The 27,920-nt window shown below is 43.8% G+C and overlaps 1 protein-coding gene across 2 annotated transcripts; it reads right to left on the reverse strand.

Moving 5' to 3' along the window:
* Positions 1-1,181: 1,181 nt before the first annotated feature.
* Positions 1,182-27,856, reverse strand: NUTF2 (nuclear transport factor 2). 2 transcript variants are annotated; one of them, XM_054840281.1, is made up of 5 exons: positions 27,754-27,856; positions 17,479-17,603; positions 13,712-13,783; positions 9,597-9,695; positions 1,182-1,721 (listed from the first exon to the last, which is right to left on the reverse strand). In XM_054840281.1, the coding sequence occupies exons 2-5, from the start codon at positions 17,575-17,577 to the stop codon at positions 1,608-1,610; spliced, it is 384 nt and encodes a 127-aa protein (XP_054696256.1). In that variant the 5' UTR covers positions 17,578-17,603; positions 27,754-27,856; the 3' UTR covers positions 1,182-1,607. The 2 variants fall into 2 exon arrangements, with proteins under 2 accessions (XP_054696256.1, XP_054696257.1); XM_054840282.1 differs by lacking the exon at positions 27,754-27,856 and adding an exon at positions 26,437-27,230.
* Positions 27,857-27,920: the final 64 nt, after the last annotated feature.

Raw genomic sequence — 27,920 nt, forward strand, 5'->3', positions numbered from 1 at the left:
CAGTGTGGAGAAAGGAGGACAAAGAGCCCCAGGAAGACCAACACCACCAATTTCAGAGGATAACTTTGAACTTTTCATGGCCTAAAACAATCTCATTTTAGGTAGTTGTTAAACTAAGACCTGTCACACATATCATTCCTCAAACCTGACTTTTAAGCAAGTGCTCTCTGGCTTACTGACCTAGCAGGCTGGGTTCATAAGCCAGACCTATTCTGAGATCCTCCCTCCCCTGCCAGGCTCCACTGCGACCTGGAGCTTTATACCAGGATCCTCGCTTAGCAGTGACCACACAAAACGCCTCTTTGTACTGAAAGTCACTTTATGTGTGACTTTCATAGCATAGAAGCAGCAACAGAACAGCCCTACATTTGAAGCAGGGACTATGCAAGAATGCTGCAGTACAGAACTGGAGAGCCCAGGAAAGCTCCATTCCGAACACCAAAGCAGCCAGGCTTGAGAACCGACTAGCATGAGCACACCCCATCCCGGTGTTCCTGAAAGTCTCAAAAAGGGAAATCAAAGTTCATAGACTTCAAAAGCAAGTGCAGCAAGGTGTGCTAAGTCCTTGGAAACTGGAGCCTAATGGCTCGGTGAGGTCTGGAAGTAAAGCAAGCGTGATTCTGTTCCTGTGCCATCTCATGCGCCGGGAAGATTAATTCCATACATCCCTTCACTGGTGGAATACTGCTGCCTCCAGGGAGGAAGGTACAGAACAGCCAACCATGTAAATACCTGCACAGCGACTGCTTCTACCACCCAGAACCAATCATAAGGCAGGAATGCTAGTCAGAACCTGGCCAGGGCTTTACAGCAGGATACAAACCCCAGGACTGACATCCAAGGAGGAAAACACCCATCCTGTTTAGCTTTGAGGGTGGACGTAATTAACTACAGGCTACCCTGAGTGTTGTCATCCTTGTGTATTATTTGAGGCTTTTTAGCTGAGAACTAACTTGTCAGTGGTGAAAGCTGAGTGAGAAGTCTGTGTTATAAAAGCTGCCAAGAGGGAGGGAAAAAGAAGCTGCATGGCCGAGGGGATACCTGAACTGCCTCCATCAGTAAAACCATCAGGTGCTCTTCAGTTGGAGAGTTTTAGGTTTGCGAACATTTTCTGACCAGGCAGAGAGAGAGTATCCAAAGCAAGGGGTATCACATACTCCATATCCAACTCATTAAAACAATTTAAACTGTTAAGAAAATCTCATGGTTTTATTGTGTAATGTAGCATTGAAACATCTGAACAAATCAATATCTGGGCTGTACAGGCTGCTGTTCTTTCATTTCTTTGGGTTATAGAGCATCTTGTCAGTACATAAACAACAACCTTTTGCATTATAAATTCTTTCCGAGGCATGCTGGTACAACACAAATTTCTCTTGTCAAATGCAGCTAAGTCTAACTTCCAAACATCATGCACAAGAAACTCATCTAGTGACAATGTAAACTCAGCAGAAGGGCAGGTCACAGGTCTTGCTTGCTCACGCTCTGCGGTGCTGCAGGTTTGTGTATGATATTTGGAATGTTCCGTGAGTGTGAATAATACCAGTAAGAGGAGGAAAAAAAAGAAAAAAAAAAGGGAAAAGCACGGGTGCCTCGGGGTTGCCAGCTCAGCCAAAGTTGTGCAATGCTAGCCTGAACATGTCATTGGTGCAAACCCAGGCATCGTTGATGTTCTTTAATAGAAATATCTGGTGGAATCCCATGATAGGATCTTCATCAGCCTGTAGAAAGAGAGGGGAAAAAAAAAGTTCAAAAAGCTCTTTTTTGAGAAATGTATTCCAAAACTCATGATAGGACAACTTAAAAGCTAACATGAACAGTGATGTCACATGCTGTAAGATGCCTAGCACCTCAGGAGACACTAATACAACCAGAGGTTCTGTTCCAAGTTGCTTTGCAGACAAACACCCAGGGCCCAACGACCCAGAAATCCTGCAATGGCATCTGAAGCCGGGCTTTTCTGGAAGAGCCGCAGACATCTCATTCCAGCAGCTTCACACCACTGATAAGAGCATGCCTGCCTTAGTGCCGAATCACAAATTCTCTTTGGGCCTTGCCCAGGAAACCGAGCATAAACCAGGGTCTTTCAACATTAGTTTTTAGCTGCTGTACTTTGGATTGATGACAGAAGGGAGTTTCTGTAGAAGTCCGTATCAACATTATTGCCTGAATAATCTAGGTAGTGATCTAGGTTTTTGAAAGCTTCCCTGGAGCAAGTTCAGCCAGCCAGTCACTAGTACTTCCTGCTTCCACTCTCCAGGAACAGCTCAAAGGGAGCGAAGTATCTGCTCTAGCTGCAACGAGATGTTCTAAGCACGGGGATCTTTGCAGCAGCTCTGCCTTTTGCAATTCATCTAGGCGGGTTATAGTGCCTGCACTGTATTTACTATAATAGTAGAAAAGTATAAAATAGTATTAGAGGGAGACTAGTTCTCCCACCTAATGTTTACCAGTCTCCTCAGAAACACCAGGTAGGAATTAAAGCCTCAAAACAACATCAATTATTCCCAAATCAGCTGGAAATCACACAATAGGATTTAATCTGAACAGCGCACAGGGCCTAGCTACAAAACAATCTTCTGATACTGACCATAGTGTATTCAATTCAGCATTTTTGGAGGATTTTAAGCTCTATTCTTTCAGCACATGACTATTCAGCTTCAGAAAAGGGGGGGAACGCATAAAGAAAGCATTGAAAAGCAGCAGAGAAACCCATGAAACAGACTGTCAAAATGCTGAGTGTTTATTCTCAATGCTCCGCTGATGTCCACCAAGAAAAGCAAGTGAAAAGGTTGAAGAGCAAAGCAAACTACAAAGTAAATACAAAAAAATAATCTTTACTTAAAGTAATATACTTGTCAGTGATTAAATGAACGTGAAACAAGTCAGCTTCGAGGAACAACTCGCTAAGGACATCAGCTATATCACAAACCAGCAAGTCTACCAGAGCACTGGTAGGCTCAAATGCATGTAAAAGGAGTAATCAAATCTAAAACCGACTGCAAGGACTTCACAGAAACAGCTGACTAGGAAATAAAGTGGCAGATGAAATGCAGTTTCAAGTAAGGGTACGCTAATCCAGAGGAAAACCAAAGAGGGCCCTAGATTAGCTGAGGCCTCTCAGGAAAGTGATACTGAAATCACGATGGACGGTTATTTTTATTGTTTTTGAAACCAGCTCAGAGCTCAACAGCTATCAAGACAAGCGCAGTGTTAGCAGTTATTAGGGAAGGAGCAGAGAACCACAACCCCTAAGTAAGAAACCACATAAATGCACAGATAGCACCCACATATCAAATCCTGCATGCACTTATTTAACACAAATTCAAGTGTGAATAGGCAAAGGCCAGAGAAGGGCAAGAAAGATGAGCCAGCTACAGGACAGGTTCCTACAGAAGAAAGTAAATCGAGTACGACGCTCTAGCTTGCAAAAGTGCGATCAGGGTGGGGAGAACAGGCAAGATATCAAATTACTATAAAACCATGAAGGACAAAGTGAATGAGGAAACTACTACAGCCAGAAATTAAGAAGGCAACAAGGCAGGCCAGAACTACAAGCAAGTCAAGTGTTTAGTTGACGAATGAAAAATCCTCAAGTGCCAATAAAGTCACTGTTCAACAGGCTGATGAACTGGGCAGCTTTTTGTCACACTGATACACGCCTCCTTTGCCATTAGGCAGAGGCTCCATAATAGCCAGCACAGCGTGAACACAAGCAACGATGCTGGATTAAAGCAGCTGTCCATCTAGTTCATTAGCACATATGACAGCAGTTGTGCCAGTTATTTCCAGGGAAGTCTTAGCATTATTAGACCTGCCCAGATACACTGTGCACTGAAACCCCTGGGTTTATGCCTTCTCTAGCTTTTCCTAGGTAAATATAACACTTACTCCTAGTATAGTCTCACTACTGCTTGATAGTTGGTGGGTTCCTGGACATGAAGGAATCTTTAGGAAAACTGAGTAGCACCACAGAGCTGTTAAAGTTTGACGTACGACTTTGTGAAGCATCTTATTAATGCTATCCCTTTTGACTAAGGTGGAACGAATTCATATTTGTGTCACCTCCTTTCTAATGGCTTAAACTAGCCAGGCAAAAATCATTTCAGCTTGAATCACTTCTAATCAACACTATTAATAAGCATTTAGTATACTCTCAGTTGCCCTATGGTCTCCTCTTTTTAGGTCACTGAGGCATCTAATACCAGTTGCATAAGTAGTTTTCACACCAAACTTGAGTGTGTCGTTACTGACATGAGTACTTGTTAAAAATATACCTCTGGAAAAAAAGGTATCACCACCTTTAGATTAGTTTTAGTGCAGGTTTCCTCAATTTCTGTTAAGCCTAGCTGCACTGCAGCTCTCAGTGCTTTGGCTTGAGGAGAACTTCCTCCTCTCTTATGCAATGCAGGACTGGACACATGAAAAAAAGATTAAAAGGGAATTCTTCCCCAAACACTTGCCGTTGTACATGTGGCAAATTCCCACAACAAAGTCACATCATTGCTTTCTTTATTCCTTTCATGTTACGTCTTCACAGCATAGAGGAGCAGAATACTTTAAAAACAAGGAAAATACTAGACTGTATTTAAGGTGAATGAAATAACGTATAGTCTGTTCTCAAAATTCTGGATACGCCCTATTAACATACAGCAAAGACCCACAGCTAAGTGATTTGAGATGCTCTAGAAGGCATAAACTAACCCTATCCCACTCTATTATTGATCTTCATCATAGCTCAGGTAAAACCTCACTGAAAAAATCTTTACTCTTACTTTCCACTCCAAAGTTAGCTATGTCCAACTCAAAATTTGCATTCCAGGCTTGAAAGACAAGGGCTTTATTTTTCCTACAAAGCTTTCCTTTGTGCAGTTCAAATTCTTTCATGACATCCTTGAATTAAAATAAAAATGAAAAAAAGTCAGTGACAGAATCAGGTTGGAAGGATCCTCTGGTATCCAGCCCCACACTCACAGCAGGACTACAGCAGCACTGCCTCAGCCACAGCTCTGTGGTCTTCCAAGCCTCCAAGAACGGAGGTCTCAACACGTCCAGGCAACAGTTCCCAAGGCTTCAACCTTCTGGGGCTGGGGGGAACCAACCCAAAAAACCAACCAAACTTCCCTTCGTGTCCAATCTGAACCTCCCAAGTTACAGTTTACAACCACTGTCCCTTGTTACACTGTCTAGCACCACCAAAACCAGTTTGCTTTCAGATTATTGGAAGTTCTCAACTACTTTCCACCTACACTTCAGGCAGATTGCCCTTAGGTGCCTCCTCTCCAGACTCCACAAGCTTTCGAACACTGGCAAACTTGGCAGCTTTTTGACCTCTTCCAGTTTTTCTACATCCCTTCTGACCTGGAGGCTCAAAACTGTAGAAACTCCTCAGCCCACAGAACCATGGGTCACGTAAAGAGCATTAGCTGCAACACTACTTTGCAATCCAATTTTAGCTAGACAATTTTCCTCCTCTTTGTCTGGTCAGACAGCTTTACTCTTTTGCCAGCACCCCACAGAAACCATTAATTGACCCGTGGGCTTGCAGCTATCCTTATCTCAAAGGAAAAGCTAATTACTTAGGACAGCAGGTTCTTTCAGATGCTAAGCCTCATTTAACAGATTTTAAGCAGTGCTTTAAGTGTTCAGCATGCATTACAAAAACATCCAGTGATTTTAATTGCAAATTTCCTTTCCCTTTTAAGACTAGGAAACACCGCATAACAATTAGTTATTCACAATTAATTCTGCAACAATCACTTCAAAATTCACACTCTCAGGAAGAGCCACAGATCTGCCACATTGCTCCCAGAACCCACAAGCCACAGCCATACTTCTCAGCCCAGCTCCAGTGACAGAAGAGCGAGAAGAGAGCGCTCCTTACTCAACCAGGACAGCGAGGATGGCATGGAAGAGAGGTAAGGCAGAGGGTTAAACGTTGTGGAGGGCTAGCCTGAAGACTTCGTTGGTGCACACCCAGGCACCTTGAAAACTTTTCAACAAAAAGGTTTGGTGGAAGCCTAGAACCTGGTCATCGTCTGCCTGAGCATGACAGGAGAAATATGTTACGAGGTGAAGCACACTGAAAATACTGGGTGACATTTTGGATGAACATTGGTAAAGTAGCAGCACACCAAATGAAACTCACTCCTAAAGGCTTAAACTGATGCTTACTCTGCCTAGTTGAAAGAAGCAAGCACGCATTCAGACAATGAGTAGCAATAAAAAAAAATAGAATTAGAATAAGCGGTGGTATAGTTATTATACCTCTACAAAAGGATAAAAAAAGCCCATTACTGCCTATCCCAACGTCCATTAAAGAGGATCTTTCATCTGTTTACTTGAAAAATCTGCTTTTCAGTGAAAGCGATTACTGTACTGCTGCTGCCAGCGAGTTAGTTCCTCGCTAGTGACATTGCTCTTGAACATCGTCTCCAAGAAGCTGTTGTGTCCGGTCCCATCAGCGCAGATAATTATTCTGCTGCAAAAGATGTTGCTTTTTCTTTTTTTTTTTAATTTACAGTTCATATAGGTATTAACATGCTGGGCTGTTGCAGAGCAGATACACATCCTGACCTTGCCACAGGGCAGCAATGTTTCCAACTGATCCCAGTTAAATTCCCCTCCAGCAGGGGAGGCCAAAGGCTTAAAACAACCCAAACGCTCAAGTTTACTTAAGGCATAACACTATGGTAAAGGAAATAAAGAGTTAGACAGTAACAGTCCTTGGCTCCATTATTTCTTCAGAACTATTCTTGTACAGTTAAGAAGAGAGCCGAGGCCTCGTTGACAATTTGGGAGTGATTCACCCCACAGTATATGCAGGGAGAGTAGAAGGTTCTTATGCTGCTTTGGTTTGTTTTTTTCCCCTTAAAGCAAACAAGATCAAAATATAATGGTTTAAGGAAGACATACAAGATGTGCTCAGCTCACTTAATGAGTTTCCACTGAACTTTTGGGACGAGCAATTCAAGCCACTAAGGCCTCAGAAAATCCATTTTAATATCATGCCAAGAATGACTTCTTAGAAAGGGTACGTTACAGGTATTTTAGCTTTATTATTTTCTTGGATTACTCTATTAAAAGCATTATGCATGCTCCTTCATTACATAAAACAACACTAGTGTAAAAAAAAAGGCAGAGGATTCAAAAGCATATGCATTAATTGTACTGGGTTTTGAAGAATTTGGCTCACAGTCCCATGAAGAGGATAACTGAATGGTGAGCAGGAAGCATGGCTTTTCCCTTCAAACCCTGCTACTGATGGTCTTGGAAGTCCCCTTCCATGGGCAAATTTCTCTATAGTTGTCCTCAAGACCAACAGATGGGAGCTGTGCAGAACAGCCACACCGTTAAGGCAGCAATCTTCACATAAAACTAAGCATGCCTCCCCATGTTTGCGTGTTCAACTGGAGCTGCAGATGAGCCACTTGTTAAAATGCACTAAGTGAACCCAGCTGTTCAGTTCCTGTATTGCATCTAGAGCAGCACTGAGATGCATTAAAATGGATATCAACACCTATGTATTAGCACAAGAAAAAGTGCTACCTATGACCACCAGGTTCATGTTCATGTCATGCTATAGACGGTTACTTATTATGTCATTTGTCCACCTGTATAAGTATCACACAAGGCAGAGGCAAGAAGTCAAAGTTCTAAGTTGACTTGGACTTTCTGGACACTTCCTCAGTGAGGAGCAGCATTCCCAGGCATTAAAACGTGCTTTTTAAAGTTAAGATCAGACACACATACATGTGAATAATGGAAAAGTGTTGCCTCTCCTACTAAAAATTCACAGACAAATTGGATTTGATCGTGACAATAGGCATACTTCAATCCAGTATGTTCTTTCCAAGTACCTAGACGCACTATCACGTGATCCCTGAATTATTCTGAATAATTTCAGCAAGTTGAAGTTATTTAGAGGATAAAAAAAAAGCACAGTAAGAAATGCTACTCCCGGCCATGGTATTTATGGAAAGCTCCCCAATTGCATCTACAACCCTAACGACCATACTAAAGGCTGAGAAAACCCAAAAGCTTGACAGAATCTTTAAGAACTTGGTATCTTGCCACAGGATTCAACACAGTCACTGTTGCAAGCTGTAATCTGCTTAATGATTACACAATAACCTTAAAAACATGACTGTGCAAAACCAGGTGCAGATGTGACTGGCCTAAGACACTGCATCAAAAGGTCACATCATCGAGTTTTGTGCACACCCAGGAGTAAGACAGATGAGATCAGCACATCTGACTTCACACCTGTCCTGCAATTCTGTGCTTTCCGTGGCCACGCGTGGCTCTTTCCTCAACGGAGTGTGTGCAGGCAGGATTGAGCAACAAGAAAGCTGGAATCCAACTTGCAGCTAGGAAGCATGAGCAACTTTAATGGGAGCCAAAGCTATCTGTGTTAGGCTTAGAAGTGGATGCAACGCACTGGGAACTGCTCTTCAACTGCCCAGCCATGAAAGGAGAACAGCTAAGCAAGCAGATTCAAACTTTCGGTCCCCCGTTTGCTTAGTTAACAGTACAGTCAGTGGCAGTTTGAATGTTTTGATACAGGAGGTGCCATTCAGTTAACAGGAAGAAGAAACCTAAACAGCTACTTTAAAAGAAACTGGCTTTAAGTAACTCTAAAGACTGGATAGCTTTAGAGTCCTGACTTAACAGCACGACTGGACCAAACCCTGACAAAACTAACTGATTGCTTTAACTATTGCTACATGATTTCACACTTTGTAAATGAACACTGCCCACTGTGAGCAAGTTCTGCCTACAGCTGACTTTACATACAGGATATTTTTTGCAGATTCCAGGATAATTTCTTTCATTAATAAGCAGTCTCATTAATTTACAAGTCTGTGGCCCCGGTATATTAAGATGCAACATTTCCTCAAAAGAACAAGAGACTGGGTAAGTTTACACAGTTCAGTAGTATAACATAAACAGCAACGTAATCATACTACAGCCTGAAAAATAATCCGATTTCTTCACCAGAAACAGCTGTTTCAACAATAAGCGTTTGATCTCAGAGGCAACACTCCCATTGCTGAACCAGTTTTGACTACAGAGATACTGGACTGCATTAACACCAGGACTGTATTCCTGCAAGAAAAAGCATGGTCTTACCGAAGGGTTGCCAACTAACCAAAACCATCTGCTAAATCACAGCTCGATGCATACGTTACATCAAAGAGCACATTAAACTAGATGTGCTTTTATTGTCCAAGAACACTGTTATGATGCTTTTAAATGCAGAGGACACCAAAACCTTACTGTATCAGGGTAAGGGAAACATTGATGCTTCTAGAGCCCATATGGCATTTGTATGCACAGTAAAAGCTGTGGTACTTTGCTTGGCAGGAACACAGCACTGTCCAATTACAGGTGGGTGACCTACTCCTAGTTATCTGAATGGACAAGCGGTTTCTTGACAGTCTTGAACAGCAGAAGAATGACATCCCAATACAAGCTTACTGGTGTTCCTTCCCCACCCAAGAGAGCATTTTAATGTTTTCAGAAATCAGATGATTTAGAATCCTGCAAAAATCTAAGACATAAGCATTTGTTAACCTGTAATGGAAAGAGTTTACCTTAAGCTGTCCCACTACCATACTGAGTATACAGCTGTCAGGTGTAGGTTGGTGGTCTTGTGCTGTGATGCTGTGTTGTATTTTTTGGAAAGGGAGGCTCTACAAAGAAAAGAAAGTAAAATAAGCAAGTGTGCAGTCATTGCATTATTTAAGTTACAAAACAAAGACCGAGCAAGCCCAACATTGTGAAGTGTTAGACTATTTTGGTAGTTCTGCATAGAGAGTTGTTGCAACTCGACACTACTCAGGCTGAGTTGATCGTAACAGTTGTTTTTCAAACACTGAGACATGAAAGAGTATGTCACCACGTACGTTAAGCAGTACCTTTTCCTAGTCTGATTACACTGCCTGAAGAGCTTCAGTTCATCTACAAGCTGAAAGTTCATACGATGAAGGCATAAAGCTTCTCTGCTCTGAACAGCTTTAAAAGATTCTATCATCTAATACTTGGGGTTTACCCAGCAACTCCAAATTCGTTTCTTTGTTAAAGCGGCTGTGAACACAAAGGAAAGGTGGTTGACCAAGAGGCAGTGTTCAGGACTTGAAATCCACATATCCACCTTTCCCCTTTTTTCTTTCCTTCCTAACAGCACCTGAGGGGAACCAAAACAGCAACAGGCACCATTTTTGCCACGTACCAGGCAGGTGCAGGGGGAAAGGAGGAGGAGGAGATCAAAAGCACACATACTGAAAAGAACAAAGCTTTCCATGCTCGTGCAGCAGATGCAAGTATGTCTGGAGTTAAGCGTGCAATGAACACACCTTGAGAAATACCAGACATTGGGGAGTAATTCCTCTCTTTCAACTTAGACCACATTCACATTCCAACCATGGATGGACTCAAGCAGCAAACACCAAATATCTAGGGGGATCTCAGAGTCCTGTCACACAAAGGCATTTTGGCACTGTTCTATCCAAAGCTGCATTAACGCTAGATGCCTTAGAAGTGACAGTTCAGCACAGATGGAGCTCTGAGTGACTATGACTGAAACACAGAGCCCATGCACTGCACGGGACAGCAGCATGCAACCTCAGGTTGTACTTTGATGCCCTTACTTCATATCCCCAAGTTGTTAACGGGTTGAGGCAGACCCAAGCATGTACTTTGACAAGTTCTGCATTTCACTCTAGTGGAAGGAGCCTGAAAGGCTTCGTAGAAGGCCTAGGTACAAGAACAGGAGACTCGAGTCCTACTGTCAAGGATGCGAAGTACAGACCTGGCCCTGACAAGCACAAGGCTTCTGTGGAAGGATACTAGGAAGTTAAATCCTTGAATAATACAGAACACAGAAACTGTGGAAGGAAGTACAGTACCTGGGGAAGCAAAGGAAGTGTGCAAAGTAGCCCTCTAATCAGAGGGACGCTATTCAAGAACAACTCTAAGAAAGCCTGCAGTGTTTCATCTTGGCTGGGAGAGCAATCCCAACTTACCACGAACTGCAAAGTGAGCTACTGGTTTGTAATGTGGAATAGACATCCTGTAGCTAAAACAAAATCCAGAGCAGTCGTTTCTGAACTACCAGCAGAGTATTTTCCAGGGTCACCATCTCAAACTTGAATGTGCACGCACAGCCTGCACCCTTCCTTTGACAGAAGGGAGTACTATGAAACCTGGTCCCACCTCAGCACAACGGTTTCTCGTTGAATGAGCCCTGCAAGAAGAGTCTCTTGAGAAGGCAGAGGGATGAAAGGGAATGAATGTGGTTGTATCCAGAACCCAGCTTCCAGTGCAACAGGATGCCAAGAAGTGAGACTGAGGAGAGAAGACAGGGAGGAAGGAAAGGCTTCAGAGTCAAGAGCCCTACCAAATGGTGACAAGGAACCAAAGACAAGGCTGGATAAGATGGTGCCTGTTTCAAGATTGTCTCCTTCAGAGAAAAGGGCCCCAGTGGTTGGCCAGCCAAGTGGGCTACTCCTCATGTGCTGCAGTGGGGGAAACCCCAGTGGAAAGAGTAGGGTCAGCTGATAGTAAAAATCAGTGATTTTTACTAAGGAGAGAAGCTACCTCAAAAGGATGGTTGCTCATGGACATCCATCTGTACCAGAGAGAAGCATTTCTCGATGTGAAGAGTACAATAAAGGTGACTAACAAGTGAGGAGCCACACAACAGCCTCTGACACTAAAAAGTGTCTGGGCTTTCACTACCAAAACCGTGGAATCCTCCTTGAAGTAAGAGAAATTCTGCAAGAATAAAACTGAGTAGCTTAAACTCACTCCTGGCAACAAAGCTATCTATCCCAGCTTCCTCTTTGGTCCAGGAGGTTTGTGCAATGAGAGGATTATCTCACACGCTCAATGTAAATCAGGCTGCCCCCTGATTAGGGCAGGGACTCTGAAAACAACTCAAGTCCAGCACCAATTAAGACAGAAGGAGTAAGTGTCAATTCCCACTTTGTAACATGGTACAGGTGCACCAGTGCTGGCAAAGCAAGGTCTTTACAACCTTGTCCTAATGTATTAGCATCATCTGACAGAGTAGGTTGAAAAGGTGCCACCGTGTTGCTGTTACACAGCAGAGAACTTGCTGTAAAAGAAAATCCCACCTCTTGGTGCTTACGTTAATTCATCAGCCAGGCAGTGAAGTGGAGAAGAATTTCAGTGTCAAACTTGCAGTGATCTGCTCAGCTGACCAAGAAGCTCCAGAAGCACAAACAGAATAAGTGAGCACATTAAGTTGAAGCAGCGAGCAGAGCCCAAGTAGCTCAGTGCTGACAGGGGTGTGCTGAAAGACATCAGAGCCACGGTAAGTTGATACAGCCCCACAATGAGCCATGGCAGAGGAAGGGCATGCAATCATTTTACTACATTTCTTCCTTACTTTAAACGGACGGATACAAGTCAGAAAAAGTTTCCCTGAGGCAACGTAGCATGCCTTCACTCAGCAAGCAAGACTGTGCAGCAGGCACATGAATCCAGAAAGTCCAACTTGCATCGCAGACAGGGAAGGTAAAGATGAGCAACACTGTGGTGGGAAAGGGGCCGATCTGCACTGGGCCAGATCCAAGGCAGCTGTCTGAGACACTGCGGCCAAGCAAATGCTCAGCTGGTTGGGTATCTAAATGGCTGCTAGCCCAGAAGTCTAAAGAACACTGAGTACACAAACAAGCAACTCTGGAGCTTGAGTATCTCCTCATCTAGAGGCTAGCAGTTGCAAGCTGTGCTATTTTTGAGGTGTGTGGCCTTCTCAAAGGCAATGCAGGCACCTAAAACACAGATCCAAGGGCAAACCTCAGCCTTCACAGTTAAAGATGTCTTAGATGAAAGCAGTGAGCAGTAGCTGTGCGACAAGACAAGCATCCAAGTTATAAACCATTTTTATTACACATTGAGAAGAAAAGTCTTTGTCTGTCTGATATACCACGCTCTGAACAGAACGTCCGAGGACCAAAAACATGCCCTCTGCATATCTTGCAAGGAAACAAACCTTCTAGTCTCATGACTGCTAATAAGTACACCCAGTTTTATAACAGAAGCATGGATTTACCCAAAAAGACAAAGCTTCTTCAAGTTTAACTAAATGAACATGGAGTTTCAGTCTCTATGCAGTAAGAAATGCTTTCCTCTTGCTTGCTGAAGAGGAACTACAGGTTTCAAAGTCCTGAACCATAGCTGCTCATATCCGAACAAATGCTGCACTGAGGATAATCAGGTTCTCCACTATAGAACTTATTTGCAGTTTATGTATCAGAAAACAAATTGTTCCTTGCAATAATGCATTTAGTCTCATCACAGGCAGATCCAAACAACAGGTTTGCTGTTGCTCCTTCCTCGGCATGCTTTAAAAGAACAAAGAACACCTTTTGTTCCTCTAGATCACAGGGTCAGCTAATGAACTATACTTTTTTAAAAAAAAAGTAAATCCATGTCAAATGCAATTGCAGTCACAAAATAGCCTTGCAAACTAATGGAGTCAATTAACATTCCACCATTAGAGCCACCAATGGAACACAGAATTAAATCACAAGTAACATTTTTTGAAGACCAAAAGTTGGAAGCACAAGTGCCATATTCAAGAGTTTTAAACTCCTGAGGCCAAAATAAAATTTTCAGAAGCAATTCATTTATAGTCTTCAGAGCTGTTTCCCAAAACATTCAGTAAGGATTACAGACTTACAGAGAGTTTTTCAACAATAGCTGCTTTGCCCTGGAACTGCTGTCCTTCCCACGTAAGGCATGATGCATCAATCTGAAGGGAAAAGAAAAAAACACTCATCAACCTGCTTAGGTAACCCTTAAGCAATCCTGGTAAGACACTTTGTTTACTTGGCATATATCCTTAGAACCCAGCTATTTGGAAACTACCTCAAAGAGAAATGGAAAGAAACCACAAAGAGCAACTGAAAGTGTGGAATAATCAACTAGAAATTGAGTAGATTAAATTTAATTATCATGATTCTACCAGCAAAAAAGTTCGTGCCTTTGGATCCGAGTTAGCTTTCAGAAGAAAATCTAAAGGACAGCAAAAAAAAAAAGCATAATCTATGGACACAAAGTGTCTTTCATATGAAGAACTCTGACAAGATGAGTTGCATCACCAGCTTCTTCCCCTCTCAGGTACTGATTTGCACACCCTACTCACACCCAGAAAAGTAGAATGTGCGTCTAAAGGTTTTCAAACAGACTGCCCTGTGTAGTGTGAATTGAGGTACTCCAGCCTACAAGCTCTTCAAGTATATGAGGGAGGGTGTTCTGAGCATGTCATATCAGGTTCGACAGCAACAAGCAAGGAACTTTCTATTCCACTTAGGATACTCTGTTTAAACTACAGTCACAAAATCCTATTATTGACATAACTCTGCCTTGTCAAACCCCATTTTAAACCTTGGCAAAGAGACTTAAATTTAAACAGGTTTCCCTGAGCTCAAGGTCTGCCTGCTGCCATCCCCAAACAGCACACTCACCCTCTAGATGATAGCCCAAGCTCCTGTGCACCCCATCCCAGACAGCTATTCCTTCCACTCTGAGTTTAAACACCTCCAGGAACATGATTCTTGGCTCTTCACCATCCAATCTTCGACTCCCACCGAAGCTCCAAATGTGTCAGCAGAAAGTGGCAGATTCTGAAGAACTCCATCTGTATGCTCTCTGGTAGGTTTTCCAGGCCCTGTTTTTGACCCACACCACATCAAAAAGCCACTTCTTTCAGCCACACATGCTGTGCTGAACCTGCACAACAATCACAACCACTCTAAAAACAGGTTCTGCTCCTGCAGGTATCATCAGAAAGAACTACACAGTGCAGCAGGAGCCAAAAGAACAAAGAAGGGGACCAGGGGCAACAGCACAAAGCATTCCAGGGTCACAGATGCATCCAAAAGCAGTATGGTGAAGAGCCTCTGAATACAGTCTCCTCTTGAGTTCAAACACATCCCTTTTAGGAGTAAATGGGCTTAACTTAGATTGTGTAATCTAAAGTCACACAGCAAGGCATCTGGCTGACACCACTTGCACCTTACATGATATCAAGCCCTGTCGCTGATCACTTGAAGCAAGGTGATGGGACCAGGGAATGAGGATATCCTCTCAGGCATTCGAAGTGCAGCCTTCGCATCTGGAAAGCCACAAAAGCAGAGGGGACCCAGCACCTGCCTTACCGAGCCCACTTCAGCGATCGGCAGGTGAGCACAAAGGACACAGATTAAGTTGGTGGGGAAAACACACTCTTCCTGAAACACACTTCAACTTCACATCGTACCTAACTAGTGTCCACCTGACTCTGCTGTAGGTTACCTCAACAGCTGCTTGCTCTATCAACAGTCTGGGAGCAACAGCTTCAAGAACAAAAAGCATCTCCTCTGCTATCCCAAAAGCCCTACAGATGAGAAAATAGCATAAACGTAAGAAAATATTGCATTCTAAGTAGCCACACGCTCAAAGCATAGGAAAGAAGAAGCTACAGCATTTTCCTGCAAAACTGCAGGGGGATAACAGTAAAACAAGTCTTTGGCTTAGTGCTCCAACTCAAGTAACTCGAGTAACTCATAGTAAAAGCAGTTGGCCCAGATCCCTACCTGGAACGGGTGATAAAAGCTCAGTTGACTTGGATTACACCACTAAAGGAGACAACTGAACCTTGCGGTGTGGAAGTAGCAATACAGGAATGCCAAACAAATCCAAGAGCTCCCTGCTGCATTCCTGCGTGCTATAAAATCTGTTTGCTCCCACGGGGTCTCAGAAGGCAAAAAGATCATCAGTAAAAGAGCAGTTGTGCAGAACCTCCTCTAATTTACACAAGTTGTGAGCTTCGTGCATTTTAGCCACACAAAACAGGGTCCCATCTTCTAAGGTCTAGGAACTCCACAAAACAATACACGCAGTGATCTGTGTAACAGCTCTCCTGACTACATTTGCATAGGTATCTCCACTGAATGATGAAAGGCTGAAAGACTCTAAGGGTGGAAAAAGCCCAGGAGTTCATTGTGCAGAAGACCACCATTTCCAGAAATTTCAATTAGCCTGTACTTATCAGTCTTCTGAGGACTGAACGTGTTTTGGTATTACACGACAAACTGAAGGGCCTTCATGTTTAGAGCTGTGGTTTGAACACAGGACACTTGTTTTTCTGCTTTGTAGGCTCCCTGTAGACAGCTTCTTGGTCAAAATAAGGCAACAATCTAGCAGACAGCAAATACACAACAATCCAAAGAGCGAATGCTATCAGTGCTGGTGGATACTGCTGAGGTATAAGGAGAGGTTTCAGATGGTGCTCGCGCAACAGTTTCAACCCTGAAGAGTTTGGTGAAGCTTCATACAATTCATCCAGTAGATGAAAAACAGGTCAGAAAAACAGGATATGCTGCTAGAAGACCTGTAAGACTTGAGTGTCTTGCTGAAACCCCTCAGGCACCCAGCAGCATTCCTCACCACCAGTAATCAACTCCACACACAGAGCGCGTTGCATGCTCTGGAGGAGTCTTCCTCCAAAACTAAAAACTGATGTTCCTTGGGTTTGTTAGTTACAGTCTTTAATTTTGGAAGCCAAATCTACTTTACCCCAAATAAAGAGAAAAATAGAACCTAATTTTTTGAAGAAATCTCAGTTGTATTTAAATTTCTTTAACAAAGCCTAAATATTTAAACTGGATTCAAAGTTTTTAATCTATTTTAATGTTGTCCTGGTTTTTGGCTGGGATACAGTTAATTTTCACAAGAAGCTGGGAGGAGACACATCCAGGACAGCTGACCCAAACCAGCCAAAGGGATATTCCATACCATATGACATCATGCTCAGTATATAAAGAGGGGTGCTGGCCAGGGAGGAGGGACCACTGCTCAGTGACAGGCTGGGCGTTGGGTCCTGGGCAGTGAGCAAACTGCATTGTGTATCACCCGCTTGGTATATTCTAAGTACTGCTGCTGTTGTTTTCCTTTGCTATCCCAGTAAACTGCCCAGCCACCTCATACTTAGCTGCCGGCTGGGGCTAAACCATGACAAACGTTCTGAGGATTAATACAGCACGAGATTCAAGAAACACCTGCAACAACTGCTAAACACAGAGCAGGACTTAAATCACATCCCGCTTCAAGAGGGATCCCAGCAAATCCACGCCTGTAAATTAGTGGCACACTAAGGCTAGGATATTTGTTTTCACAGAGAATTTCATCACAGGATCATCACCAGCCCCCTCCACTACAAGCCACTGTCTACAGCCAACTGGGTGAGTCTGACTGCCTATAGATAAGGCAGACAAAGCTCAAAACAGAAGTGAAATGTAAAAGAAATGCAATAAATAAAAGTTGAGTAAGTGTGATTGCACTGACCGACGTTCTGGAGTCGGGATAAAACCCACTATTCCACCCTGTGTATTCCCACACATCAAAACAGAGAAACCTAGACAGATAGTCGGAGAGAGCCCCAGCCCCCTTTCGGTAGGTACTTACATATATTGCTCCTAACTGAGTCCTGTCTGCATCAAAAAGCTGGTAGTAATGTTGTACGAAGCTGGACCCAATCTGCTCCCAGATAGGCTTGTCTCCCATTCTGAATCCTCACCTAAAGCCAGTGACTGTAAAAGAAACAAACAAAATCATCAGAAAAACACTCACAGAAATAAGCATAGCACTTGGCTTGTGCATTAAGCACCCGTAAACACAGATCGTCTCAGCTGGCCTGTTTTTTTCTTTGGAAGAAGTAGGACAAATCTCACCTCTGTATCCTAGACTTTTGTGAATTAAGAAATTAAACCATTTGGTATGCAAGATTTTTATTACAGCATTTGGTGATTTCTAGAGCTATTTCAGTGTGAGGGCACAACTCATGTACAAAAGTGGAGAACAAGAACAAAAATCCATGTTACCCCCTTACATTCACATATTTCAACAGTGACACCATCTGAAAAAGTTGGCTATTGCTTGCTATTTTGACTTGATCTCATTTACTGTAAAGAACTGACATGTTAATATGGATTGTCTGCAAGTGGCTTACACCAACCGATTTATCTGTTCAGCTCCTCGGGTATTTCAGCATCCACAGGCCATTCTAAGGAAGAGTGTCCTTTCAATGGTACACAACAGGAGTTAATTCACTAGTTCTTTGCTGAACATCAGCTTACTTTCCTCTTCTATCCTGTCACTGAGGCTGAAGTATACTCAATGTTTACCTTTGAGCCTCTAGTAACTTCAAGATACAAAGCCTGATTTTTCACAGTGGTGAGAACCTGCAGCTCCCAGTGAAGGCACTGGAAGCTCAGAAGCAGTACACACTTCCGAACATGAGTCCCTCTCTTAGAGATATTAAACATACAGAACGTGCAGCAGTCCAGACAGACCCAGTCTAGAAATTACCACACACGATCAGTACAGATGATCACTTTACCATGCCATTCAATCTTTCAAGAAAGCAAATTCTTTTTTTTTATCCTGATATCTCTCTGAAAGACTGAAGAATTGTGCTAAAAGTCAAAATACAATGATGCTGTGCTCAAAACCCACTACATTACATTTTAAGATCTGAGTTTACTTCAAGCAGCCTACATTACACTTGCTAAATGTCAAGATCTGTCGGCCCCTAGTCCCTCTTTGCAATCCCTGACCAGGAGCCCTTGAGCTACAGGTCCGTATTGCACTGTGAGTCTGGAAAGCATCTAAGGCTTGAAATTCTGGTTTAGGACACAGGCCATGACAGCGTCAATTTAGTTGTCAATTACTCACACACCTGTTTGACAAATTCGTAAGAGAAGCAAAAACCATACTCATCTCCACAGCAAGTATTACCAGATCTAGCTTTCTGTGCACAGTCAGACAAGAAAACTCTTTTCATACTTTAGGCCTTAGGCTGTTTTGTACGAGTAAAATAGGAACTGAAATGGGTTCAAACCCTAGGCCAAAAGTTTCTAGGTTACACAAATTTGGCCAGACTTACAGAAGAGCAAATATCTTCTGTTACATCAATGGTGTAACAGGAGGTAGCATACAATTTTTCATGGCAGTAAATTCAACTGCCAAAGTAAAATACAAGCCAAGAACAACTGCTAGGGCTTAGACACCCAGACTACTTGAGGGAGAAAATGGCTGGCATCTGTGGAGCTGAGAATGTGACAGCATAGAGAGCTGGCACAGTGGTTCTCCCTGCTGAGAAAGGGATGCTTTGTAGCCTGCGAGGAGAGGTTCAGCAGGAGGGGCTTTGGTTCTGACAATGCACCACAACAGTATGCAACAGGCTCCACCATTTTTGACATCCAATTGACGCTGGCTGCCCGCTAGATCTCAAGTGCGCCTTCAAAATTTATTTTATTCAAGGAGGAAGTCAAAAAAGAACTTAAGATAGAAACATACCTATCTCATTTTTAAACATCTTTATTCCAGTATCAACCACCCAGGCAACACAGTCAAACTCGGTAACCCTGCACGCTAACAGACTAAAAATTCAAACACTTGTTGCCACATAACTCATATTTGAACTGCTCCAAAAAGATCTACAATCTGGCATCAGTCACCATCACATGTCCTCCACTAATACTTGCAATACATGACTCAGTCTGAAGGAGTTTTACCCAGTGTGGTCACCCCTCTGGGAAAACAGATCACAAATTAAAAATCCATCCAAGTAAAACAGGTTGAAAAACCAAAACACATGCGCACCTCGAACAACTTAAATCTACTTCTTTACAAGAGAAAAAGTTGTATTGATTGCATATGCACAATTGCCACATACCAGCCTAACCTGGAGCTGATGCAGACATCAAAATTCAGCCCATTTAAAGGACTTCATGTTGAAAGAAAACCACCCTGAAGTCATTGCACCAACTCCCTGGAAACTTTACTGAGAGATGCCCACCCTGCAGACAGGGAGGACTCTCATGTCTTGTTTGGAAAATCAGAAGTACTAGTATTTACTTTTCAAGTCTGCTGTTTCTGTTCCAGACCTGCAGGTACCCAAGGTGTGTACTTTGAGATGGCTGCAGTGGAAACTACAGTCAGTCCAAGTGAAAAATACTTCTATTCACTTTTTATGGATCATCATAGCTTCAACTTCAACCCATGAACTCACACCACTGTCAGATATCCTTCCTAAACATTCAAGTGCAAATCTAGTCAACAATATTGATGTTGAGCAGCCACACATCTAATGTTGAGATGAAGTAGTGAACAGCTAAAAACCACCAGCTTACTCTCCTGAAACTGAAGTAAATTAGCTATTGCTAAATTAAATTTCCACACACACACACACGATGCGTATTCACCCTTCACAGCTCCCTGTACCGCCATACGAACCCAAGATATCGGGCTGTACCTCGTTTAGACCCAGAGGCTTTCAACTCCTCAGGGCACAACAGCCTCACTCAAGCACCACATGTCTTTTGTTCAATCCTGAAACGGTGAGAAAGCCTCTGAGACTGCAAGAAATTAAAGGAATATGTATTTTAAATACAGAAAGTAGTATTATGGTTTCTAAAACTAAGAATTAGTATGCTAGCTTGCTATTTCCTTCTTAAAAAATTATTTGTATTTTGGCAAGTAAAATACCATTAAATAAAAAAATCAGTATAAGTTTGACCAGTTATATTGTTGATTTTGCCAGAAGCGAGAATGAAACTATAAAAAAAATGCTGCTGAAATTTTTTTTTTTGTTACCACCTTACTCTTTTTCCTGTGTCATTCATATATGGTTTTGCTGAATACTCTCACTCTCGGGAAAGGTTTTTTTATTTTCCTTTTCTGATTTGTCACCTCTTCCTCCATGCTGTCTTATGTTTTCTGCCTGTCAGAGACATAAGAAGCTTAGAGAGGTACCTAAAGAAAGAACAAGATAGGAATTATCTTCTGTGTCATCAAGCCCAGTCCCTTTCAATGAGATACAATCCATGTAAGACTGTATTGATACATTTATCAGGCTGTTTTAATGAGATAAATGTAATACAAAAGGCTTTTAAGATCCATTCCAAAGCTAGGAAGAATGCACGTGTTCTGATGTTGTCAAACACTAGGACAACACAGATGTGCCTCAGAGCCATCCAGCCAAATCTATCCATGGTTCACTTAGAGTTGGGTTAGAGGCAAGAATATTCAGTTAATATAAAGCCAGATAAAAGAAGTTTCAATAAACTAGAAAGCACATAAGATGTAGCACACTTGTCCTTTTAAAGGCACCTGCTGAAAGTTAGCACGGTGTAAGTGTATTATTGGATATTCCACCTTAATTCCCCATGGAAAAGGAGACAGTTTCCTTAAGCTAATTAATTTGCTTTCCTTTGTCACTTCAAACCTACCTCATCACATCCACTTAAGAATATCACAGTCCATTTGATTAACAGCTTCTTTGCAGAAGCACAGCAGCAAATCCAAGCTACCAACACAGTGTTTAATACTTTAACTCACATTACTCACTCAATTTCTTGGAATCTGCTCATATTAGAGAATTTATCCCCACCTCAAATACCACCCAGCAGTCAGTGCTCAAGCCGAAACCCAATACAGTGCACAAAGGCTGCAGCTGCCAGCAACTCTCTCTTCAACAGGTATATGCTGACACTGCAGAACTGGGATCGCTGCTCCACAGGGGACTTTTCCTCAGTGGCGTCTAAATCAAATTTTCCAATACCTTTGCCAGGCCGCACACTGACACATCCTCAAGCGTAAACTCCGGCCCTCTACACATCTCGCACCACGCTTCCTACAGCTTTCATCCTACGCGGCACCACAGCATCCCCAACACCTTCATCCCTTGTTCACCCCTCAGCCTGGCACTGCCACACAATGCCTTGGGGTACGCTGCATCCCTGAACGCACAGCAAAGCTCCCATGTTCAGCATCCCGCAGTATGGGAGAGGGAATTCATACCCTAAACCATGCAGGACTTCCCATTTCCCCACAACACCAGGCTTCCCTACGTGCAGCCACAGACTCTCAACATCAGCCGACTTCCACAGGACACCACAATCCCAGCAGTCCAGCCCACCAAGTCTGCACTGCCCGGTGTTGCTGTTCCTGCTTGACCGTGCCAAATCCTCCAAGACTACATCACACCCAAAGCCTCTCTCCCTCCTTTCCCCACAGGCTCCTCCAGCTTGTAGTGTCCTGTGCCACCAGCCATGCTGCTCTACAAGGGACAAAGCTGCCTGAATGAAGCCCCCCCGCCATCTGCTCTGGCTCTTGGCAGATGGCACCAGTATCAGGTGAAGCTGCATGACCTGAACAGTAGTTGCACCAAGGAGAAAGATGCATCAAGGTATGAGACAGAGGAGGACTGAAAGAGAACGGAGCCTTCACATGGGCCATGAGTGACCTTGAATTAGACCAGGGTTACACCGGCCTCAGGCAACAGATTTTCTGTCCACAAAATCCAGAAACACAGAATCTTTCCTACTGCCTGTCACAGCTTAGATCTTCCCGTCTACGCTCATCTCTCTTCCTTCTCTGCCTTAACTCTGGGCGTGAGAGATCAGCACGAACACACCAAGACTGCCCATAACTCCCAAGGGGTCCTTAAAAGACCCACTTCTGCAAAAGATTTGGATGCAAACTCTTCCCATTGTTTCCTTCAGCAAACAAGAAGCCATGAAACCGCCTGCAGTCGATTCTGTCAGCATGATGCAGCACAAAGTCCATCTTCCTGCTCAAGGGGCATCACCAGAGCAACTCAGAGGTGTAACTTGAAGAAAAGCCACCTTTTTACTTGGCAAAAGTCAAAAGAGTCACCTGCCGACAGACAAACAAACAGATCGCTTCTCCTAAAACATGTAAGCACCAGTGACATTTGGAGCAGGTGGGTTAGCGGCACATCTCTGCAGTGTGGAGAAAGACCAAATAATTGTTTCAGCCAGCAGCTGCTTTTACTGTATTATCAGACCTGGACATATGTAAGCTTACCGCTATCAATTTAAAAAATTAAGTCTTTTTGAATTCAAGCATGGCAGACCTGCACTTCTATAAGTAACATTTCTGAAAATATCAACAAAAACTAATATGAGCAATAGTAAAGTATAACGTAAATTGCTAAAGAAAAAGGTGGTCTCCCAGGCATTTGCAAGCTGTATTGAAAGAATCAGTGAAAACCAGCACAGGCACATAAGCTCAGTAAAGACTTTCTGATCTGCGGAACACCAAGAAAAAAAAACACTGAATTTAAAGAGGAAAAACCTCAAACCAATACACTCTAACATGGTAGTGGGGGAAAAAAAAAAAACCAAACCCCAAAACATTGCCATCTATTATCCAGTTATGACTACACTGAGTCCATAAGTAATCGGTGCATAAACAAACCATGCTCCCTGGATATTAAAGCTGGCCCAACACATCACTGCACCAAAGTTAAATTCTCTTAAAACCAAATTCAAGCTTGTTTTCTGGAAGATTTGAAAATCGGTGTAACAAGAGAGTACCACTGCTCCCTTTAAATCAGTGCTGTCGGTCCAGGGGTACATGTGAATCCACAGCAAACATGATTTAGACCATCAGTTGCTGCACCCTTCACTACTGATTAACAAGAGTAAATAAGGACAATGAAAGAGCTCTCAGTTGTTTCAGTTCCTGTTATTCATGCAATTTCTACCATGCATGTATTTTTGATTGCTCAGATTAAAGAGTCAGCAGTCTTTAGATTACAGTTAAAAAACCAAAAACTAAAACAGCAAACAGTTTTTAGACTATTTTCCCTTTAATCTCTTTTCTATTGCCACTAAAACTTACAAAGATAGGAGCGCCTCCTGTGCATGCTTTCTAGGAACACAATGGAACCAGCATCACAGGACCAGTTAATCTTCTCTCAAACAGATCACCTATTCAACTACACCAAGAATCACTTGATAACAGATCATCTTCCTTTGGCAAAGGCATACACTGTCAAAAGAAGAAACTAAGCAAATTATCATAGAATCACAGAATAATTCAGGCTGTAAGGGACCTCCTCCAGCTCAAAGCAAGGTCAGCTAGGAGATGAGACCAGCTTGCCCATGCCTTTATACACTTCAAGCCCCAAAAGCTCTGCTGCTGGAGACTACATAACCTCTGTGGGCAACCTGTTCCAATGCTTGGCCATCCTCATGCAGAGGGCAGCTCTCCTGTGTCCAAGCAGTGTCCCTTCTGTTCCAATTTGTGCCCCTTGTCTCCTGTGCTCCCACCACATATCCTTGTGAAAAGCCCGGCTCCATTTTCCTGATAACAGCCTGACAGATATTCAGGGCTATGATTAAGCCCCGCTCAAGCCTTCTCTTCTCCAGGCTAAACAAGCCGAGGCCAGGCAGAATGCACCTTAACACAGGGATGATGAAATACTGGAACTTACTCAGGGACATAATACATCATCAGTCATTTATCTTAAACACAGTGTACCTCTTTCTGATAAATTCCAGTTTAGTGGTCAATCTTTCTGCGTTTGAAAAGCTATGAAATTTCCAGTTGAGGAGCAAATTCATGCATTCAGAGACTGAAAGAAAGAAGTGCTTCTCCTTGGTATCTTCGCTATCATCTCCACAGTAGCTGGCTGATCCACGGAGGTTAACAATCTGAAAATTACTGCTCCAGGCCAACGAGAAATTATTGATTTCAACAGAGACCTTCACCTAGTAATTGCTATGCGCTGCACAAGACATTACATTATTCTAAATATGCTTTCAGATCTAAAAATAATTAAGTCTAGATACGTGAACAGTGGAAGGATGGAAGAAAGGTGAAGAGTGACAAGGTGCAGACTGTTTCCTTTTGAAAAATATGAAAAATAAAAACACCGAGAAGGGGAAAGTCAATTTATTCCTCTACTCCAACTTCATTACAACAAATTAATGCAGGAATTATGCTAACCTGAAGTGTATTTTTTTGGTTGCGGATGTCAGCAAGTGTAAGGCCACTAGCAAACAAAACACATGGGGAGGACTCTGGCAAAGCTTTCCCTGTGCCTACAGCTCGATGCTCATCTTATCCGCAACCTGACAACCCTTCACAATCACAAAGAGTCAGTCGTGATGATTTTCAAATACAGAGACATATATTATATTACATATAATTAGAGAGGAGGGCATGTTTTGTTGTTAAGCAATAGCCACTATGCTACACATCTGCCATTTTTTCCACAGCATTCTTTGTGAATTCAAGTTTACAAGGCCAAAGGCATATTTCTTTTCCCCAGGATGAACCTAAGACCACTCAGTTTTAAAGTAACAGAGGAGGCACTGGGAAACTGGAGGGGAGAACTGCTACACCACATTTTTCTTTACCTTATGGGCACAGTAACATAACATTTAATCTCCAAGAAACAGCAGAATATAAGATATTTCTATCTATCTGTCTCTGACTCTCATGACAACTGATTCAGGTTAAGAGAAAATTAGGAACTGGTTTTTAAGTTATGGAAGCAAAGAGGTCATATTATAGATATAACCTGGTTTTCTCTATCAGTTCATTACTTAAAATTAACCATGTTTGTTCATGACCTCAGCAGCAAAATAATACGCAGTATTATTACTTTTTTTTCCAAACAGAACTTCTACCAACAACTGCGATTTGACCCTTACAAGTTTTCATGTGGTTCACATGAAGTTTGGCACATTTGAAAACAATCTCTGTTTTATGTTTGTCAAAGTGGCCAGTTGTGTAAGTAACAGTCCTGAATTAGACAGCACAAAGGCAGTCACCTCTAAAAATATAACTTTAGGTACCTTGGTGCAGAGCTAAATGCAGGAGGACCAAGAGAACATTGCTATTTTGCATTATATTACCCCATAATTTTAGGTCTAGCCACAGCATTCCTTGATTATTGACTGGCAGCGTTCAAAACATGGAGAATTTTCTCCAAAATGCTTTATGATCCACAAGATTTCATCTGCGTAAGCAAGGCTTCTTATACCTCACCTCCATACGATCGGTATCAGGTCTTTGGTTGAGCTCCAGATTTCACCATCACCACTAACTAGACGATCCTATCGTTAATGACTAAGACAAAAGAAACCGCAGCAGAGAAAACTGCAGCAAGTTGTTACCATTTGCATTTTTCTAAAGAACTGAACAAACACACGCAGATGTTAAACCAAATATATTTCAAATCACTTACCAAATAACTTGCAATCTTTTAAGGAGGAAAATGAAATCATTATTAGGATCCCAGTTGGAAAATAGTTAAATAGTCCAGAATATCATTGCACTTTAGATTATGCATTTTACTGACAATGATACTATATACAGTAATTTCTCTACTTCTATGCAGAGATTTGTGAAATGCCTTTTTTTATTGCTGCAAAAAGAAAACTTAAAGTCACCCCACACGAACACAGAAAGCATTGCTTGAACACAACTCCTCCTCCCAGAAAGAGAAATCAAAAAGTACCAACGTGAGAAGGCAGCTGATTAAGCAATCAGATTTAACTTTCAAGCAACAGATCAGCAACTGATTCCTATTCAAGCATTTACCTGGGCTTTGTTCCAGTTTGACTGTGATACAACGTGTGTGCCTCAAATCCAACTCTGAGAGACACATTTACAATGGAAATGATGGACTTTAAATGAGAACGAACAGTTGAGGTATTATTACAGCCTGCCTTGGACAGAGAGATAAATTTGAATTGCAAGCACACCGTCTTGGTGACTTAGTGTCTTCAGAAAGCTATCTCACATTAACAAAAAGTAACATACACTCCTTGCTACCGCAAGTTTTTGAGGTTCTGATTGTTCTTAAAGCTACAAAGTGACAACAGCTACAGAGGTGGAAGAAAAAAACCCAAATCTCTTATAGAATCACACCGGAAACTGGCAACTTAAAGTAAAAAACTAGCTGGCTATAGCAGATCACTGAGCACACACGTTTTTGCTAGCTCTACTCCAAGGGAGCGTGAACCTTTCGTTTTCTACGTGACAAAGTGATTCAACCACGTCGGATTAACTTCAGCACAGCCTTCTGGCGAGGCAGTAATAACATCAAAAATACTCGAAGCTTTCTCATACTCAAGTACGCCTTTCCCACTATGCAAACCATCACGTTGCAGCTCAGAGTTCACCCCCCTCTACCTCTCCTCCCTGCGATACTCGGCCACGCCAAAGCAAGGCAGAAGCACCGCGGGGCACCGGGCTCGGTGCCCGAGGAGAAGCCCCGGTGCCCCAGACCACCACGGCGGCGGTGAAGCCTTGAGCACGGCGGGGCAGGGACAGCACTCCTGCGAGGAGCCGCTTGCTGCCGCAGGCTGGGTCCGCCGGTGCGAGCCGGAGGAGCGGCGCTCACCTCCCGCTAACCTCCCGGTGCTCCGCCGGAGGGATTTGCTCTCTGAGCCCGCGGCCCGGGCTCGCCCCGGTGAGGCCCCTCGCCCTCCCCAGCCGGCCGGAGGGGCCGGGCCGGGGGCCTCCCGCCCCGCTCAGCCCACCACCCCCACCCCCCGCCCACACGCAGGGCCCCGCCGAGCCGCGCCCGGCCCCCTCAGCCCTGGGCAGAGCCGCCGGCGGCGGCGGCCCGGTTCCCTCAGCCGGTAAGCGCGGGGCGCCGGCCGCCGTCCCTCAGGGTCCGCGCTGCCGGCGCCTCAAAGACGGGGAAGGTCAGGGCGGCTCCGGCCGCCGGCTCCCGCCCAGCCCGGCCCGGCCCGCGACTGCCGGCAGCGCCCCGCGGCGGGGCCGGACCACGGGGCCGCAGACCGGCGAGCGCGGGGTGGGGCGGCGCCATGTGCCGGCCCGCGGGCAGCCGGGCCCGCTCCCGCCGCCGCCCCACCGGGGACCTGCCGCCGCCCCGCCCCTCGCACTCACCCCGCGGCTCCCACTATGGCGGCGGCGGCGGCGGCACCGTGCGCGGCGCGAACCCCCTCAGCCTCTCTCGCCCGCGCTCCCCGCCCCGCCCCGCCTCGCCCCGCCCCGGCGGCCCTGCCCCGCGGCACGCCGGGACAGCGAGTCCCGCCGGCCGCTGGAGCGCACAC

This window comes from Grus americana, chromosome 13 (genome assembly GCF_028858705.1).
Source record: "Grus americana isolate bGruAme1 chromosome 13, bGruAme1.mat, whole genome shotgun sequence".
NCBI lineage: Eukaryota > Metazoa > Chordata > Aves > Gruiformes > Gruidae > Grus > Grus americana.

Coding starts and splice junctions, on each gene's coding strand:
- NUTF2 (XM_054840281.1), bottom strand. CDS start 17,577: ATGGGAGACAAGCCTATCTGGGAGCAGATTGGGTCCAGCTTCGTACAA. Junction 9,696..13,711: donor CTATTGTTGAAAAACTCTCT/GTAAGTCTGTAA, acceptor TTTTCTTTGTAG/AGCCTCCCTTTCCAAAAAAT. Junction 1,722..9,596: donor TGGTAGTGGGACAGCTTAAG/GTAAACTCTTTC, acceptor CTCTTTCTACAG/GCTGATGAAGATCCTATCAT.